Raw genomic sequence first — 20,033 nt, 5'->3', positions numbered from 1 at the left:
AACTGCCCATCTCAGTTCATGTTCTTTCTGTATTTTTTATTGTGTCCTTGTGGAAGAAGCATGTCTTCTTGTTTTCAATTAGGTTTTTTTTTAAATGGTATTTCCTGGGCTGAACATTTTTGTGAGTGTATATTGTATATTTCTCTTGCATGGGGTAGTGGAAGGAGACCTGAAAAATTATCCTAGCTTTGAAAAAAATTGGGAAAATTTCATACACAAGACCTAGTTTTACTCCTGGGGGAATTCTGCACACACTATTTTAAAATTTGCAAAATTCTGCATATTTTATTTGTCAAAATAACACCATATAAATCACTCCAGTTTCAATTATTTTGGTAATTTATTTCAAAATACCTGTCAGCAAGTATGTCTGTTACAATGCAGACAGCAAAATAGATTCCTTACTAGGCATATTACTACAGAACTTCGAGTAGTAATTCATTTAAACTGTAATGCAGAAACATATTTCCTGCACCCCTCAGAAGCAGTGCAAAAGCTTGGGGAAGACAGGGGTAATAGAGGGAGAGGGACATAATTGCTGGGAAGGAGCCTGGGAGTGGACCTGGAGAGTTGTGTGTGTCTCCTACCCATACCCAACAACAGGTTTTTGACGGAGGATTGTTAGGGAGATGGGGAGCCTCCCCCATGCAGACCCTGGCTGACCCTTAGCCTCTCCCATTCATCCAGGCACAAATGCCCCAGTCCCCATGTGGGTCTGTACCTCCACTCAGCCAGGCATAGCTGTCCATGTCTCCATGGGTCCCTGCACCCCTACTCCATTCAACCCCTGGCTCGATGTCACCCCACTAGCTTCTGTGCCCCCACCCCAGTCTGTCCCCCCTACTAGCTCTTTTGAACCCCAGTCTGTCTCCCCCCTCACATGCCATGCCTCTTCACCTGGCCCTCTCTGCGGCTGGCTGCTCTGGGCCAAGAGCCAGCCAGCTGCCCTCTCTTCTGGTGCCACATCAGCCTCTGGTGGGCAAAAAGGGTAATTGCGGTGTGACACCTCTCACGGCTTTCCTTTGCCTCCCTGTCAGAATCAGTTATTCTGCAGGGGGAGAATCTGTGGGGAGGACATTAATTCTGCACTTGCGCAGTGGCGCAGAATTCCCTCAGGAGTAAGGTTATATTGAAGCTCTTGGATTATAAATTGAAAAGTAATAGAGTAAGATCTGTGTTAAGGGAGACTACATTTAATATTTAAAAAAAAAGCATGCTAACACCTCATTGAAAAATTAGAAAATCACTGTATTTGAAACAATTCACCTTGTGTACTATCATTTTTCTGTTTATCTTCTCCCACCTTTTTTTTTCCCCCCCACCAACAATTTGCATGAATGCAGCCTCTATTCCTCTCCTTCCCACCACTTTCAGAGTTGATGTGATCTTGGTTCTTGTTCCCCTCCTGAAGTTGTAATCCTGTGAGAGCCATATTCACAGCAATTAATTGTAATTGCTAGGTGGAAAACTAAACAGGATGGTTAAGAAGGAGATTTCCCATCCTGACGCAGATTTCATTAGACCAGTGGTTCCCAGACTTGTTCCACCACTTGTGCGGGAAAAGCCCCTGGCGGGCCGGGCCGGTTTGTTTACCTGTCGCATTCCCAGGTTCGGACGATCGCGGCTCCCAGCGGCCGCAGTTCGCTGTTCCAGACTAACGGGAGCTGCTGGAAGTGGCGGCCAGTACGTCCCTCGGCCCACGCCACTTCCAGCAGCTCCCATTAGCCTAGAGCAGCGAACTGCAGCCGCTGGGAGCCGCGATCAGCCGAACCTACGGACGCGGCAGGTAAACAAACCAGTCCGGCCCGCCATGGGCTTTCCCCGCACAAGCGACGGAACAAGTTTGGGAACGACTGCATTAGACATGGAGAATGAGTGAGAAGATAAATGCTGCGACAGAGCTCCGACCTTGTCCCCGTGGGTCCCGCGCTTCCAGGTGTTTATGCTAGCCTCAGAGGCTCACTGCAACCCTCCACATAGCCCTTCTCTCTCTAGGGCCAGGGTTACAGACTATGGAGCCCTTTTCATCAAAAGCCAGCAAGGAGGTTGGTGAGAGAACTCCCACAGTCTCTGTTGTCCCTAGGGGCTTATTCCAGAACATTTTAGCCTCCTGTCCTGACAGGGGCCTATCTTCCCCTCCAGGAGGTGTTTCTGTAGTGGCGGGTTGGGGGGGAACCCGGGCCCACCCTCTACTCTGGGTTCCGGCCCAAGGAGCCTAATGGTAGCAGCTGTTGGCAGCCGACCTTTCACTGCCAGAGTTGCTACATTTCCCTGAGGCACTTTCCCACAGTTCTCTTGCTTCTCTCTTCTTCACCCTTACCTTAGGGCTCCCTTACTGATGGCTTGAGGATATCTTCATTACTCAGCCTTTCAGCCACACTTTCTCTCCCCTAGCTCTCCTCAGCCTGACTGGAGTGCGCCCTTTTATAGTATCAGAAGGGCCTTAATTAGAGTCAGGTGTTCACATTAACTTAATGGCCTCACCTGACTCCTTGCAGGTTAATTGGAGTCAGGTGTTCTCATTAGCCTGGAGCAGCCCCTGTTCTGGTCAGTCAGGGAACAGAAAACTGCTAATCCAGTGGCCAGTATATCTGCCTTCTGCTACTCTGTTGTACCCAACTGGCCTGGGTCTATCATAATGCATAAACATAGTGTGTCAGCCAAACTGATTCTAGCCTGGTGCTTTTCATCTTCACTTTCTAAACCATGTTTAGAAACCTGATTATGTGTATTAAAATTTATCTGCTAGATTTGGGACCTCTTTGAGAACATCACAGGATGCAAGACTAGTAATAAAGTAGCTTTGAAGGCTAAGCTATAACTGGGGAAGTTGTTCTAAAAAGATGTAATGGTGTCATTAGTGGTGAACAGATTGGTAGTTTGGCCTGGGAGCCTAAAGGAGCAAGGTGCCCAATTAAATTCAGTGGGATATGGACACCTCACTCCCTTGGACCCATTTGAAAATCCCAGCTTAGTGTGTCATTTCATTTCATTTCACTGTAGCCAGTGGATCACACTGTTAAATCTGTAGGACTGCCGGTTTTGGGAAGAGAAACCTGTCGCAAAGCTACTCAATCTGAAAATCTGTTTGTCACCTCAGGATGGTGGTGAAATCTCAAAAGTTGTCTTTTGGCAACCAGTAGGACTGCTAGGTTACTGAATGCATGGCCTGGCTTAAATAAGCTTCTGTTGTGAAACTGGGTTTGTCTGTCAGCATACAAAGTGGGATTTTAATACTTTATTCCCCCTTCACTTTCAGGCCATTCTCTAGATCCAATTAGCAGAACAATAGTCACAAATGAATTCACCAGTTGTTGAAAGTGAAGATTCTTCTGTTGAAACTTTAGTGCATACAATAGGATTTATTTTTTTTTACACCCGTAGGATTTTACTTAATTGATTTTTATGCTGTTATTTTTCAGGCAGAGAATGAATTTGCCCTGTATGTATGACCAATGCAAACATATGCTTATGGTTGCCAATGAGCTATCACGGCTTCAAGTGTCATATGAAGAATATCTCTGCATGAAAACCTTGCTGCTTCTCTCTACAAGTAAGTGGCCAGTTACAAAATCTGTGTGAAGAATGAATCTTGCAAGATCATGAGATTGTATGTGTGTATTAGGTTGATGGTATGGCAGACATCTCACACAGAGTTAAAGCTCAAAGTTTGAGTTTCTTACTGAGCACTGTGCAAAAATGCTACTCTTCCAACATGACTGCATCATGCTATTGAAGGAAACTGTACTTCTGATTATTGTAACTGGATATATTATTAAATTGAACTATTCAGTGGTAAGATATTGCAGCCTATATGTTCAAACTATTGTACATCCATGCAAGTTTGTTTCAAGATCACAAAGTAAGAATCTTCAGTGTGCAAAATTCCAAGCTATTCCATGAGTAGTTTCCCTCAGTGTCCTGACAGAGGACCCTAGTGCAGCGTTTGCCTTCCGAACCCAAAAACTGGGACAAAGGTTCTTTTGAAAGGAAGCATTCATAATGTCTCAGCTCCACACTTCTACATGTATTGTGGGGCCTTTGAAACTGAAGTTATGAGACAGCCATCTGACAGCTCTCTTTAAACTCCTCGAATTTTTTGGATATACAACACAAATTTTGGGGGGTGTTACACCAAGTCATTTCTTAATTCTCTAGACACCATTCTATAGATGATGCATTTGCTGCTATTCTATACAAAATAAAGAATCTGCTTCAAACCCCAGGCCAAAGGTAAATTTTCAAAAGCACCCAAGTCTCATTGATTTTTCACTTCTCAAACTGAGACTTAGGGTAACATTGTCAAAAGAACTTTTGCTTGAGAATTTTTGGCCTCTGAGAAAACTTTTTCAAATCAGAATCATCATTCAAGATTGGGAGAAGGCAACAGTACTTTCTCTTATCCCATGTACAATAACCCACAAAGCAACAGTGATTCAAACTGAGACAAAGATCTCCCTTGCTGCATGTGAATTTGTGCTTGGGGATAATTTGGGCTCGTGTTTTTTGTTTTACTTACATATGACATTGATGGTAAGTTATCCACATTTCATGAACTTTAGGAGTTTGACTACAGATTTGTATGCTCGTTTGTAAGGGACAGATATGATGCCTTCATATGTGGCTGTGCAGCACCTTATAGAATGGGGCTCATCTTTTTGGGGTTCATGGATGCTACTATAATATGTTTTGAATAGTAGGACATATAACTACGTGGTCCCTCTGTATAATAAAACACAAAAAACTGTTAAAAGAATAGTAAGGTTGCAAAGTCAAGTCCTCAGAAGCTAGGAGATGACAGTATTAAAGTGCACTGTGCGACCATAATTTGGCTCCCTTGTGCTTATGCATTATGATAGTCTTTCGTTTTCCTTCAGGACTCTTACCTCATTCAGTGCACAGAATGGTACAGAACTCACTTAATGTGCCACTATTTCAATGTTTTGTTGTTCTCTCTGTTCTATGTGTGGCCCTATGTCTTATTTGCTCTACACGATTCAAACCCTGCTCTGAAGACAGAATTATTAACTTTCTGGGCTTTTCTCTTGCACTCATGACTACAGTATCTCAGTGTTTCACAAACAGTAATTAATTTATTTTCGCAGAACACCTGTGAGATGAGGGGCGCATTAGCCCCAATTTACAGATGTCGTACAGAGAGGATTAAGGTCAAAAGTATCCACTTTGAGACACCTACAACCTGATGTTTAGAGCTTGTTACATAGCACTTTGTATGTTCAAGGCACAGCTCCCATTGACTTCAATTGCAAATGATAAGCACTTCTGTAAATCAGACCACAGGGTTTCTAGTCAGGTACCCAGAAATGATCACCAGTTAGTGACCACCTGTGAAGAGACTGGTTTAAGTGGCTTGCCTAGCATCACACTGGGATTCTGTGACAGAAGTAGGGATAGAATCCAGGGCAGCATTCAGCTACCTTGACTGTGAGACCATCCTTTCTCTTCCTGCGGTTCCTGTCTCATTCATTTTACATCTTCCAACTTCTGTAAACGCATGAGGCAGGGGTCATACAGGCAACCATTTTCTTCACTACACGTCTCTCATTCATCCATGGAGGGGATCCAGACTGTGCACTGAATGAGGGAATGTTTGTGTGGAAAAAATAGTGTGTGTTCATATAATTAAAGATAGTATCATGATGCGTTTCTGCAAGAAGGCAAAATTAAGCTTCCACAGACAACCTTAACTCTAGCATTTCCTAACTTTTGAGTGCTTGACTTTGTAGTCTTCATAAATCTCTTTTACCAGTGGAGGAGGGTTTGGGGCGGGGGGAGGGCATATAAAATTTCTTAGGTTTTTGAAAAACAAACTGGAAAAACTGTATTCCATCATATGGCATCATATTGACACATACATGGGTCATCAGCAGGTTGGGACATTTAAATTCACCATGCAGATATCTGTCCCATGAACTTATGGAATAACTGATAGCAGTAGTAGGTTGTCATCCTCTGTGTGGACCATCACTAGAGGGGAATGAGATACTTTGTAAAAATGTTTCAAAGATGATTGTTCTCCTTGTCCCAGGCTCTGCCCAGCCAGTCCCAGTTCTCCTGTCACAAACACCTCCCTGTCTGATCTGTCTCCTCTCCTACCTCCACCGCCTTTCCCACACTTCACTGGATACCAGTCCCAAACTCCCCATACTGGCTCCTATGCCCCCTTTCACATCTACCATTCCTTGTACAGTCTCGTCTGCCCCTTCTTCCTTCCTTTCCATTTCCAGTCTCGTTGCCCTGTCTGCCCCAGTCTTCCCTCCACCAGCTCCTTAATTCACTCCCAGGCTTTCTCCCTAATCTACTCCCCACCCCCACCCCACCCCTTTCCAGTTCTTATCTCCTCTGCATTCTAATCGAGCAGCTGCCTCATCCAGGCTGTCTGAGCTCACCAGGGGAAGAAGCTTTCAGAGCACAGAAAAGAGAGGCTCCCTATCCTCAGTTTAGGTGCCCAGATTTGTACCTCAGATGGCCCAGAGATGTTGGGAAGTGCAATTGCAGGACAAGTCCTGCTTAGGCCCAGGAACATATTAAAATGTAAGTGGAATTAGTGTGAAAAGAGCACTTTTATAACCACATGTATAGTAGAACCAGCTGAGATCTGTAACATCTCAAAAGTTAATTTCAATGTTTCAGTTCCCAAGGAGGGCCTGAAGAGTCAGGCTCTGTTTGATGAGATTCGTATGACGTATATCAAAGAGTTGGGGAAAGCCATAGTGAAGAGAGAGGGGAACTCGAGCCAGAACTGGCAGAGATTTTATCAACTGACTAAACTTTTGGACTCCATGCATGATGTAAGTTTTTTTTAAATGTGCACTGTACATGTTCTGTATAGATAAGTTTGTGGAAAGGTACTGTGCCCGTAGAACCTGAACTTATCAGACCACTTAAAATGGTTAAGATAAAATATTTTGTTCTCCTGAAGTTTTTGTAAAAAATAGGTGTTAATGGGACACTGTCAGCTTAAAAATATCAAGCGTATTTTTTTGTCTTTTTATATGCAACACCTAAGAAGATTAATAGAAAATGATTAGAGAATTTTGTTGTTTTTTAGTTTATTTACTTTGTGCATTTCACAGAATTTTGGCAGACAGTCTCAGGGACAAGTGTAGTATAGTACATGAAACTACTTCTAACTCGTGTTTTGAAACTGACTAGATTTAAAGTTGATTGTGTCTCTTTTAAAATAGAATAACACAAAAATGTTCTAAAATCTATTATAGTGTTTTTATCCTATCATTTTATGTATGTCATTACAGAATGACACAGTAGTCAATATAACATTACAGCCTTTAGGTATGAATGTTTTAGCTAAGTTTTCAAATATGTTGTGTTTTAGAGTGGTATTTATAAGACCCCATTACAGCAAAATATGAATAACAGTGAAGAAGTACAGTACCAAAGCAGTGTTTTTTCCTCTGTGCATTAGCCTGAGACTAAATCTTCTCTTTATCAATTGTAGGTGGTTGAAAATCTTCTAAGCTTTTGCTTCCAGACATTTTTGGATAAATCCATGAGTATTGAGTTCCCAGAGATGTTGGCAGAAATCATCAGCAATCAGATACCAAAATATTCAAATGGAAATATCAAGAAACTCTTATTTCATCAAAAGTGACTGCCTTAATACGAAAAGATTGCCTTAAGAAAAAGTCAAACTATAGCTTTTTTTGTACAAACTATCAGACTTGTTAATTTTGTCTTGCAACGGTGTTTCTTTTGTAATTATGCACTACATGTGGTTTACAGAGGGCCAAGACTTAAGCTACGGAAGCAGCAGATTGCTCACATTGGATGATTAGAATGAGGAGGGAGAGGAAAGGAAAGGTAATTAACCCTTACGTGCTAGGAATTGGATTCCACCCCCCCAGTGGATGCACCAAAACTACTGGTGTCAAGATCCGAGGCTGATATACGAGCATCCTGCTAGTAATTGCTGCAGTTGGCTGGGTACCATTTTCTGGTGGTTTGTTTTCCAGTAAAATGGTTTGGGTTTTTTGTATAGTTAAGATAGCATTTTGATTTATGCATGTAACCTGAAGAAAGTTTACAAGTGTATATCAGAAAAGGGAAGTTGTGCCTTTTATAGCTATTACTGTCTGGTTTTAGCAATTTCCTTTAACTTTATATACCGTGAACTAGGCTTGCTCATTTTTTCTTACATAATTTTTTGTAATACTTCAAGATGCCTATTGTACAACTATTTTTTAAGGTGGGGCAGCTTGTAGCTTTCCTAAATGACCTCTAGCCATTAATCCTTGAGCATATTCATGTGAAAATGGGTTGGCTTTTCTAACCTGATTGCTTTAATTGTCAAGATGACCATAAAAATTTGGCTTGGTTTTTTTGTTGTTGTTTTTGGGTTTTTTTAGGGTGGAGGGGAGAGTATGCTCAAATCTAACCCAAGTAGACATGAATGAAACACACATTTTTGGTATATGTGAAAATGTGTTGCATATACAGATCATAGAAAATTAGCCCAGTCCTAACTGGATGCGAACGAGCGGGTTATTTTATACAAAAAGCTAAACCGATTTTTGCATACCATACAACAGCCATATGTGCAGTAGTCTTGGGCTGCATCGATGTCAAGATCAGTCCTGACTGCCCATCAGGAAACTTTCACAAAAATACGCATAGCTTAAAAAAAATAGTTGTGCGTGGAGAAGTTCACGTTTTCCAGGCACATAAATGTCTCGTCCTACAAGTTCTTGTAGAAAACCCGTTATTGGCCTATGAGACCGACTTGTAATGATGCCCGAGTATTTTTTTAATATTGTATTGGTTCTTGAAGGGTTTTCTTCAATTAGACCTTTACCTTTAAGCAGACCGTAAAACAGACCAACTGTACTGACACATTGTAACTTGCTGGGTATACAGACCTCAGACCTGAGTGTGGTTAGTCACCCATTTTCACACTTTCATCTGTCACTGATTGGTTCATCTTCTTTTCCCGGAGAGCAGGAAGGTTCCGCTACTGATTTTGTAGTTTAGAATTGTATGTCAGACTTCTGTCTTTGTAAGGCTGCATCCCTTCATGTCAAATTACTAGTGTGCCATAAAATTACCATATGTATTGTGAACTTCTTGTCACCATTGATAATGATGTTTTAAATAGTTTAGAAGCTGTAGTAGCCCTTTCTGTGTGCACCTTAACAACTTTCTGTATAAGCATAATTTAAATACTTACTAAGCTACCCAGAAATTAGATTTTTATTCAAAGTGGCCCAATTATTTGTGTAATAGAAAATGGGGAAAAAATCTAATTGATAAAATATGAAATCTCTAATATATTTTTATATTTAGTTGTAGTTTCAAATATATGTAATTGGTATATTCACTAATCTAAGCAAAGAAGGAAAGGGCTACTGCAGCTTAAAAAGCAATTTATTGAATGATTGTTAAATAGCTTGTATAGTGTATAATAAGTGATTTTTAGATGACAGATTGCTTTATCATGACACATGATTATAGTTTTGGTAGGGGTCACAAATATGCTGAATGGTAACCCATACAAAGTGTGGTTTTTCTGGAAGTATTAATACTGGCAGCAAAGGTGTTAGATACTTTTTTTAAAGGAAGAAACCCATGCTGAGTGAGTTGTTCCTAGGGCTGAAATTTACATTCATTAGATCACTGTATAGAACCACAGCTTGGAACTTGGAGCCCATGTTTGGTTACCCTTCACATTCCAATAGTAAATCTTCAGACTTTGTAGGTTTACTTGACTCCACTGCAAAAAATGTAAACTGAAAAGATGTATGAACTTATGGGGTTAATGTCATATACAGCCTCACACGGGATAGCAAAAACCGTTTGAAAAATTTGGCAATAATATGCATACAGGTACCAGCAATATGTAAATATAGACCATAGGTTGTTCACAATACACTTATACATTTGTGTTGATCAGCAAAAGTTTGTTTCCAATTGACATAGGAAACTGCATTTTTGTCGTTTCTTACATCTTTTTTTGAATGCTATACCTATTAAAAAGATGTATTCAGTACTTTGGAGTAAAATATCAAATTTAATTTAAAAAAATCATTCTGTTCTCTCTGAATGATCTCTAAAGAATATGTACATTTTGTAACAGTTAAACGAAACCTCAAAAAGTATTTTAACTATCATTGGCAACCCAACTGGATAAAAATATTTATGCTGTTTGAGGTACAGTTAGGAGATTCATAGTGTTTGCTCTAAAAAAGGGCTCTTTAATTAAAAGGATGAGCTTGAAAACTGTTCTTATTTCAGAGAATGGTCTAAAAGTTAATCTGAGACACTCCAATGCATTAATCTCTCACTTTAGTCCCCGATACCTCAATTCGAGCTCTCAAGAAATTTCATAGTGTGTGTGGACAAAGGTATGTGCTGTTATTTGTTTGCCAGTAGAAAAGTAACCAAAATGTACGTGAACAAAATAGTGTTACCTTGTGAGAATAAGTACTTCAAAGGAAAGAGGCTCTAACCCCTTTGATCTGTGTGCCGATATATTCATTCTTCAGTTATGGATTCAAAGAAAAGAAGAAACTGTGATGTCGGAAGAGAGAATTCATTCTGTATGTGCTGTTAAAGTCTTAAACCCACACCGTTTTAAATATGTAATCATTTAGCAAGCAGTGAAATTTTACATGTTCCCTGCACGATTAGTCTTTTAGCACTGGGAAAAACCTACAATTTAGATAAAGCAGAGAGAATCCTGATTTCTGTCTCTTCAGTGCCTTATCACATAATGCATACATCTGACAAAGGGACATTTGGACGGCCCTAGAGATACATGCTGTATGTTATAATTGCACATGGAAACTGAAAGGAATGGCCTTACATAGGATAAGCCAGGGCATGGGATGGAGAGAGGAGCAACTTTAATCTTGTACAGTGTTTTTGTAAAACAAAATTCTGCTTAGAATCTACTTTGCAACTGGTAAGAGAGGAAGAGTATGGGACTAAGTGCCAACCTAGCTTAAATAATAGCCTCTGTAGTCTCACAAAAATTAAGTGTTGAGAATGGGCGAGGAGGAGGAGAAAGTGCCTGGAGCAGTGAGCAGCAGTAGCCCAAATCCTGTTTCCCGTAGCCACACTTCAGTGGAACTGTTTGTGTGAGTTAGGACTGCAGGAGCCAACCCAATAAGAGAATGTTTAAAAGGATTGTAGTCAATACTAGCTGAATGGTTACAAGCTCCACCATTTGTCAAGTCCAAAGCCAGGTATTGATGCACCATTGATGTCACATAGGAACCAATTTTTCAGGATAGGAATAGAGCCTCTTTACAACAGCTTTTTTTTAAAAAACATTTTTGGAGGGTTTTACTTCTGATAAAAGGCTGTGTGTATGAAAATATACCCCAACCCTAAACTCATTGCTTAACAGCATAGATTCAACAGTGTGTCATTATTCTATTTTGTATATTAAACAAAAGATATATAATGGGGACAGATCCTATATTATACTGGTGTATGGCATATTAAAAAGCTTTTTTCATTATTTTTTATCACAGTAATTTTAAACAGTGTAAAAATTAAAACCAGTGACTCCTGTTTAAAAATAAAAGTTGTAGTTTTTTATTCATGCTGAATAATTCTGTAGTAACAATTCTGTAGTTTTCACCTACTCAGTGAAATGTTGGACTGTAAAATCTTGTGTGGAACTGTTGAACATTTATTTTTCATTTAAATTTGCTGTTCTGGTAATACAAAACCACACATCTGTACAGAAGTTGCAGTAAATGTGAACCATTTACAGCAATGCCAAATAATGGACAGAAATCACATAATAAAATTCTGCTTTTTTCATTAAATAGCTCCAAAATGCTTTGATAGAGTTTTTGTTGTGTACCCTGATAAAAGGATTATTGAAGCCAGTTAAATCAATCAGTTTATGTTACTCTTCTCCATTCACCACATACACAGGAATTAACATCGTACTGGTCTAAAGCCCCAGCCTCTTTTGTAGTTGTTATGGAGTGCACGAATGTCTGACGGCTAAACTCGAATTCACTGAAATGTGCAGATTTAGCAGCCCCCTCCGTAAAACTAAATTAAAGTAAGAAAACCATTGGAATTAAAATCAATACCAGGAAAAACAAATTGATTTCGAAATAAAGCATGCCTGCTATTATTACAATTTTTCTGAAGAATTTGAAGTTGTAAATGATGGAAAGAAAAGCTCCTTGCTTTGAGGCAGTGTGGGAAGCTGAAAGAGTTAATAATGCCAGGAGAAAAATCGAAACAATAGCCACTTGAACACTACTTTTCTACCTATTTAAGATGCATCTAGAAAGCACTGCGAAGAAATGTCGTCAACAAAGCATTGTTTACAGTATAAATCCGCTTAGGCATAGTTCCAACACAGTTTGAATCGTCTGTCTTTGCACAGCAGTAATAAAAGAGGGAGCAGCAACAACTTAAGAGATAAATCTGCCGTAATTATACCATTATAACAGTAATGACCAAACCATTTTCACATGTAGTCTGCACTGTGATTACAGGGTAAAGTCCTAGACTGCGGTTTATCCCTTGGCTGCTAGTCTCCATGAGACGTGTTGACCACTATCTACCCATGCTTGGTTGTCCAGGATAGTTCCCATCAAATCCTGCCCTTTCAGATGAAACGTGACATTGTTTCTGCATTGTGCTGAGTGTCTGGCTCTGCTCCCTTTTAACACATCTGCAGCCACAAGAGAAGACTAAAGAAAAAGTGCAATTGCACTGTCTAGGGCTACAGTTGAGAAAGTTTTGACTGCTATGCTATGCGCCATTATAAATACTGGACAAAGAAGGGCTATGGGGTCTGAGAAGTACTAGCCGGTGTGCTGGGAATGCTCACTTTGGAAAACATGCTTGCTGATTAGTGTTGTTGAAAAACATCTTTACTCTGGTTGTTGACAAATAATAAAAGTACTCTCTTCACTTCAGACTACTCTTAAGTCACTAGAACAAAGAGCTGCCATAAAACTCACTTCCTGGCATGTCACCGTAACAGTTAAAGATTTAAAGCTGCAATATTAAGTATTTTGAAGCCAGCAGTAAATAAAACTGCTCACAGTTTTGTTTTGTTTTTAAATATAGCCAGCTCATTTGCCTCTCTTCCATAGCAGTGATAGAATAACGCTGTAGTAATGACTCCAATCCCAACACAGGGGAACAAAGGTTATAGACAGATACAAGTTTTTAATATTTGATGGTGGACCAGTGAAAGACCTTTTTAACAGCATGTTCTGAGATAAGGAACCAGTTTATTTCAGAGTTGAATTCTAATCACTGTGAAATACTCAGAAGTGTCTATATGTTTCCCATACAAGCCTCTCAGGGTATGTTTGCACTGCAGTTGGGAGATGTGATTCCCACCATGGGTAGACAGCTGGTGTAAATCTGCCCACCCACTCTGGAAATCACACCTCTCAACAACAGTATAGACATATGTTCCAATGTCCTGTATGACGTGGGGCATTACTTACACCCCAAACTTACCTACATTCCACCCAAAGTTGGTGAGCCCCTTATATGTATTATTGAAAATTACATCAGAAATAATCATTACATTGAGCTTACAGAAACTGTATACTATATACACAAATCCCATCTGATCTTAAATTTCCTGTATGAATACCATTTTTAATATGCCTCATTCTGTCCCTTTACCACACAGTATGTCCAACGTTGTATAGTACTGTTTCTCTACATTCATACCTCCCTAACAGGATACACAGATATGTGACAAGATTACTGATGGCATTTCTAACCAGTGTAGTTTGTTCCATCTAAATGCAGCAATGTATTTCTAGCAAACCAAAGTGCTTCCACACCACTTCAGTATGGTAATTTCATATTAATCACTGCATCTGCACAATTCTGCATTAGTTCAAATGAACTGCTTGGCATTCTGGGTGGATACTCCAAGGTGCACTGTTCTGCTCTGCACTCTGTGTTTTTGCAAGGGGCATTCTAGGATGCATAGCAGAAGCTACAGGAATTCAGAGACTTGGGGTCAAATTAACAAAGTCCTATGATACCTTTCTTGGCACCCATTCATATTGCCAGTACCATTTTCAAACAGGGAGACCCAACCTATCCTCTGCTCCCCTGGCTTGGGAAGCCTGACAGTGGGCACTTGGACAAGAGAAAGGAGAGGTTTACATTTTACCCTGAGTATTTGCAGAATGTCAGTGGAGCATGCTTTTGCGCTGCTGGAGGTGGATGGAGGTGTGTCATGAAGAGGTGGGATGTTTCTTACCACTATGTGCCTTCTGTGATAAGTACCTGCTGTATTTTGCACAACATCTGTCAGATGAAGGGAGAAATCCTGGAGGATGGATGGGAGCAGGAACTAGAGAAACTTTCTCAACATTATGGGCAGCCCAGGCAAAATTGGCCACGTCATCAAGGGATCAGGGCCAGGAATGCATTGTTCTCAGTGTCAGGGGTTCTTGTGGCTACTGAATATGCTGCAAGCAATAAAATGTGTGTTGGTTTGATTTTTATTATGAATTAATAGCATGGGATGGTGGCTGTTATGCCATTTATGGGTGGAGCTATTCCTGAGTGAAGATTTTCAGTCAAGTTGTTACAAAATGCATTTATTGCATTTACAGAAAACAAAGGTAATAGTGCTTCACTAAAAATAAAAACACTTAAAGCATGCAGTGCAAACTTCAGAACAACGATATTCAGGCATGGCCACGTGAAGGGGCTCTCACAAACGCCTGTAGATGATGTGCTTGAAAAGATTCTCCTTCCTCTAGCTCTTGTGGGGTTGAACGCAGCAGGAAGGACTTGTCACTTGGCTGATTGAAGTGGTGGTCCCAGTGCGGTTGTCCTCTACGCTCTGCATGGCATTGGAATGTCGGGGTGAAATGCTCAACCTTTGTATCAAAAGGTTCTCCATCACAGCTCTCTGCTTCTGCATTATCTGCATCCTGTCCCCTCTTCGGGGCCATGTGCTCCATTTCAATCTTTTGAGGATGTGCCAGGAGACCGTCCCTCCACAGCTCTGCCTGTGGGCCCTCTATCGTGATGAAGTCCTGCACTTAGGACGGAAGAACCCAATGCACCGCTACAGACTAGGGACCGAATGGCTAGGCAGCAGTTGTGCGGAAAAGGACCTAGGGGTGACAGTGGACGAGAAGCTGGATATGAGTCAGCAGTGTGCCCTTGTTGCCAAGAAGGCCAATGGCATTTTGCGATGTATAAGTAGGGGCATAGCGAGCAGATCGAGGGACGTGATCGTTCCCCTCTATTCGACATTGGTGAGGCCTCATCTGGAGTACTGTGTCCAGTTTTGGGCCCCACACTTCAAGAAGGATGTGGATAAATTGGAGAGAGTCCAGCGAAGGGCAACAAAAATGATTAGGGGTCTGGAACACATGAGTTATGAGGAGAGGCTGAGGGAGCTGGGATTGTTTAGCCTGCAGAAGAGAAGAATGAGGGGGGATTTGATAGCTGCTTTCAACTACCTGAAAGGGGGTTCCAAAGAGGATGGCTCTAGACTGTTCTCAATGGTAGCAGATGACAGAACGAGGAGTAATGGTCTCAAGTTGCAGTGGGGGAGGTTTAGATTGGATATTAGGAAAAACTTTTTCACTAAGAGGGTGGTGAAACACTGGAATGCGTTACCTAGGGAGGTGGTAGAATCTCCTTCCTTAGAGGTTTTTAAGGTCAGGCTTGACAAAGCCCTGGCTGGGATGATTTAACTGGGAATTGGTCCTGCTTCGAGCAGGGGGTTGGACTAGATGACCTTCAGGGGTCCCTTCCAACCCTGATATTCTATGATTCTATGAATTCTATGATTCTAAGTGAAGTGAATACTTCATGGGACAGATTGTCTCTAGCTTTTCTTTTTCTTTCGGCGATTCGACAGCCTCTCTGTGGGTGATACCTTCCCTCTTTGTGCCAGTACAGGTGTTGAGGGAAACCAGAAAAATACATAATTACTTGTTGTCCCTCTCCTCACCTCCGTGCAACAATGATCAACAGTTTCTTTTCCCACAATTTGGAATACTGTTCCCATCTTCTCTTCCCACTCTGTGGTTCCCTTAACAATGGTACAATGTCTTCCAATTATTTCCCCATATGATAGCCCCCCTGTATTGGGGGGTTGAGTGAGTGGACAGGGACTTTCTGCGTGCCTGTAATTTCTTTTTTAAAGTTTGAGGACCATAGAGTGGGAGGTTGAATGCTTCTTTTCTATGGTGGGTGCAATGGGGTTGCAGGGGGCAGGTTACTAATGGCAGTTGCACCTCTGCAGGCTGTCATTACATAGGAGGTGTAAACCTGAAGCAAGTCCCCAAGAGAAATATTCAAAAAGGCAAAGGGCAAACTGGAAAGATATGCAATGCTGCTATTTACCAGGATGGTTTCCTTCCCTCTCCCCTCCCCCGCCAGCTGGTGCAGGACTAGAAAGGAAACACTAGCTATATGGGGAAACTCTGAAAGATCTTCTTTGTCATGCAAAGTTCATGCCAAAATTGAGCACTGCCTTTGCCTTAATGTCTCTTATGACTCCTACAGATCAGCATAAAGTGCTCTGCAAAATGCAGTAATTATTCTCTATTGAAATGCATTCGAATGCTTTAACATGTCTTTGCAGTTTGAAAGGTCTTGCCTGATTTGGGGCATTTAACTCATGACCTGTAAAATTCTGTAGAAGCTGAATGCACTCATGGAACTAGGAGTCAATGTAGCTTTTTGATGACTATTCTTGTTCTATGTCGGCTATGATAAAGATAACTTTTAGGCAATATATTATTTTTAACCCCGATAGTGCTGACATCCTGAGCCGGGGGAGTAAGTCTGCAGTGGCTGGAGTGGGGAGGGTAAGAGAGTGGGTATGGACCCAGAAAGTGTGGCTGGTGGTTATGAGATTAGTTACTGCAGAGTAATAACTTTGTAACGCTCTAATGCAGATGCCATGTAGCGCACACTGGCTGGAAGAGGGTTAAATGCTAAGTAAGTGGAGAGAGAGGCTCAAAGCTCCACCAAACATGGGTCCGGACAGCCTGTACCCAGAAAGAGACATTTAAATCCCTCGACCTTGTGCTGTAATAGAGCACATCACACTTACTGGCTCAGCTCCCTTGGGTTCTGGTAACAGCTGTCCTACCCAGTGGTTTCAGTATGGTTGCACACATGGGGTTCTTATGTATTTGTCCACATCTGCTAAGTCATATAGCTTTTGGACCCCAATAATTCTCTGTCTGGTCCAACTCCGTGGTATGTGTGGGGCCAAGGGAACAATCGGTGGTTTATTGGGTGGTCTCCAGGCTCTATTGTGCTTGCTGTGTTCTCTGTGGCATTATTCACTACATCAATTTCAGGTTTGGTGGTATTGCTTGCAAAAATGCAGTCCAGTTTCTCATAATGTGGGCAGATAGCAGGAGCATTGTCAGAGGTACTGTTATGCTCCTTTGTCATAGAATCATAGAAGATTAGGGTTGGAAGACATCTCAGGAGGTCATCTAGTCCAACCCCCTGCTCAAAGCAGGACCAACGCCAACTAAATCATCCCAACCAGGGCTTTGTCAAGCCAGGCATTAAAAACCTCTAGGGATGGAGATTCCACCACCTCCGTAGGTAACTCATTCCAGTGCTTCACCACTCTCCTAGTGAAATAGTTTTTCCTAATATCCAACCTAGATCTCCCCCACTGCAACTTGAGACCATAGCTTCTTGTTCTGTTAACTGCTCCATCCTCTTTGGAAATCCCCTTCAGGTAGTTGAAAGCAGCTATCAAATCCCCCCCTCACTCTTCTATTCTGCAGACTAAATAAGCCCAGTTCCCTCAGCCTCGCCTCGTAATACTCCAGATGTGGCCTCACCAGTGCTGACTAGAGGGAGATAATCACTTCCCTCGATCTGCAGGCAATGCTCATACTAATGCAGCCCAATATGCCATTAGCCTTCTTAGCAACAAGGGTACACTGTTGACTCATATCTAGTTTCTCATCCACTGTAGTCCGCAGGTCCTTTTCTGCAGAACTGCCGCTTAGCCAGTCGGTCTCCAGTCTGTAGCAGTGCATGGGCTTCTTCCATCCTAAGTGCACTTTTCCTTGTTGCACCTCATCAGATTTCTTTTGGCCCAATCCTCCAATTTGTCTAGGTCATTCTGGACCCTATCCCTACCGTCCAGCATATCTACCTCTCCCCCCAGCTTCGAGTCATCCACGAACTTGCTGAGGGTGCTATCCATCCCATCATCCAGATCATTAATGAAGATGTTGAACAAAACTAGCCCCAGGACCGACCCCTGGGGCACTCCACTTAATACCGGCTGCCAACTAGACATCGAGCTGTTGATCACAACCCGTTGAGCTGGACGATCTAGCCAGCTTTCTATCCACCTTATAGTCCATTCATCCAATTCATACTTTTTGTCTTCGGGGATGTTGGCAGGAGCTCCTTGGCATTAGTTCTGGGGGTGCTCCCCTCACCTTCATTTGCTCTGACAGTGTCATGTAGGTGTCTGCATTCTGGAGATGCTTATCCAGATGAGACTAGACATGCATGAAGGCAATCAAATCCAGGACTTCTGCGGGGGCCCATGCAGGAGGCACAGGGAAGACATGGCTCCTATAATAGATATGTAAACTCACTATCACCTTGCCAAACTCCAATTCGAGTAATGTTTTTCTACTTTCCTAGAATTCCCCCTTGTTGTTTCCTGTCCCAGGTATATGTAGTGTTACTGAGCAATGTTAAAGAACCACCACATTCCAGAGGTGCCTCAAGCAAATGTAATAAAGAGCTTTGTGCAGCATCTTGGGTCCTTTTCTATGAAAGCTCCTACATGTGGCATACTTTAGACAAATCTTTCAGGTGCTTTGAGGATCTGAAAGTGCAGCCATATTCTAGACTGTATATTTTTCATGCAAGGTAACATTCTAAGACCTATATTATTATGAATTGCTTATTTCCACTTAGGCATGAATATTGCTAGCTAAGGTAGCATTCAGTTTGGTGCATATGAAGGTTATTTTTAAAAAAATTACTAATAATTTCCCCTGACACAGGATTTAAAAAAATCCTTCCTATACAGTAACTGTCTTAAAGTAATTAAAAGTTAAATCTTTAACTTGATGGCAAAAAAATTAATTGACCTAAATTACTGTCATGGATGGTTGTATTTGTAAAAACACGCTATGGATTAGCATGCATAGATAGTCCTATACAATGCATTATAGGTTTGGCATCGCTCCAGACCATAATTAAGGATGATTTCTAAGCTTTCAACTTGAACCTATATGTTTGATTCCACTCTTCTGGCTTTCCCCTCCCCCACCATTCTGATTATAGGCTTCTGTTGATTCAAGAATAAACTAGGTGGAAAAATTTGAGGGGAAACTGCTGATGCAGCATTTAATACAGCCACTAATTGCATTGCTAATGCGATAGGACAGCCGTTATACTTTCTGCTTGATGTGGTACCGGCTGAAAAAGCAGCGTATTGTGCCCAATTCAGTGAAGTGGGCACCATTACAGAGATGGCTATAAGTGGAGCTGTGACACAAATAGTATCGAACCAAGTGTGAGCAGGAGCCTTTCCCAACCTGCTGCAAAACAAACTCCATATACTGCGTAGAGTTAAAAACTCAGGTCTTTCTGGGGGGCGATTACTTGTATTAGATAAAACTCATCTCAACTCTTCTCCCCAGGCATGCTAAATTCCAAGGGTTCCTACCTCAGCGATGGTCTGCCCACACCCTAGATCCTCTCTTGGTCTAGAAAGCCACTCCTATCTCCTTTGTCTGGGTTGGGTAACAAGCTACCTGCTGTACTTAACCCTTTCCCAGCAGGATAGACACCTTCTGACAAGGTGGGAGGTTTCAGGCAAATACCGCTAGCCTCTTATACCAACTTTGACTTAGTTTGAATGTTCAGAAAACAAATGAACAGATGGCTTTACGGTAAAACTCTCCTGAGGGCACAAGCTGGAATGTACACACCTGCGCTCTGTCACAATGTTTCCTCCTGAACAAATTCATACTACAGGACTTGGACACCATATGGGTCAAATGGTTCTGGCC

General features: G+C 41.6%; 1 protein-coding gene across 2 annotated transcripts in view; it reads left to right on the top strand.

Annotated features, from left to right (window-relative positions):
• Positions 1-11,813, top strand: part of NR3C1 (nuclear receptor subfamily 3 group C member 1) — a 156,840-nt gene extending 145,027 nt beyond the window's left edge. For both annotated transcript variants that reach the window (XM_048859929.2, XM_048859928.2), the window contains exons 7-9: positions 3,423-3,553; positions 6,655-6,812; positions 7,481-11,813. In XM_048859929.2, the coding sequence (XP_048715886.1) occupies positions 3,423-3,553; positions 6,655-6,812; positions 7,481-7,633 (442 nt within the window). In that variant the 3' untranslated portion in view covers positions 7,634-11,813. The remainder of the gene's footprint in view (positions 1-3,422; positions 3,554-6,654; positions 6,813-7,480) is intronic.
• The last annotated feature ends 8,220 nt before the right edge of the window (positions 11,814-20,033 follow it).

The sequence above is a fragment of the Caretta caretta genome, chromosome 8 (assembly GCF_965140235.1).
Source record: "Caretta caretta isolate rCarCar2 chromosome 8, rCarCar1.hap1, whole genome shotgun sequence".
Classification (NCBI taxonomy): Eukaryota; Metazoa; Chordata; order Testudines; family Cheloniidae; genus Caretta; species Caretta caretta.
The sequence above is the reverse complement of the archived record's forward strand: the minus strand, read 5'-3'. Positions and strand labels throughout refer to the sequence as shown.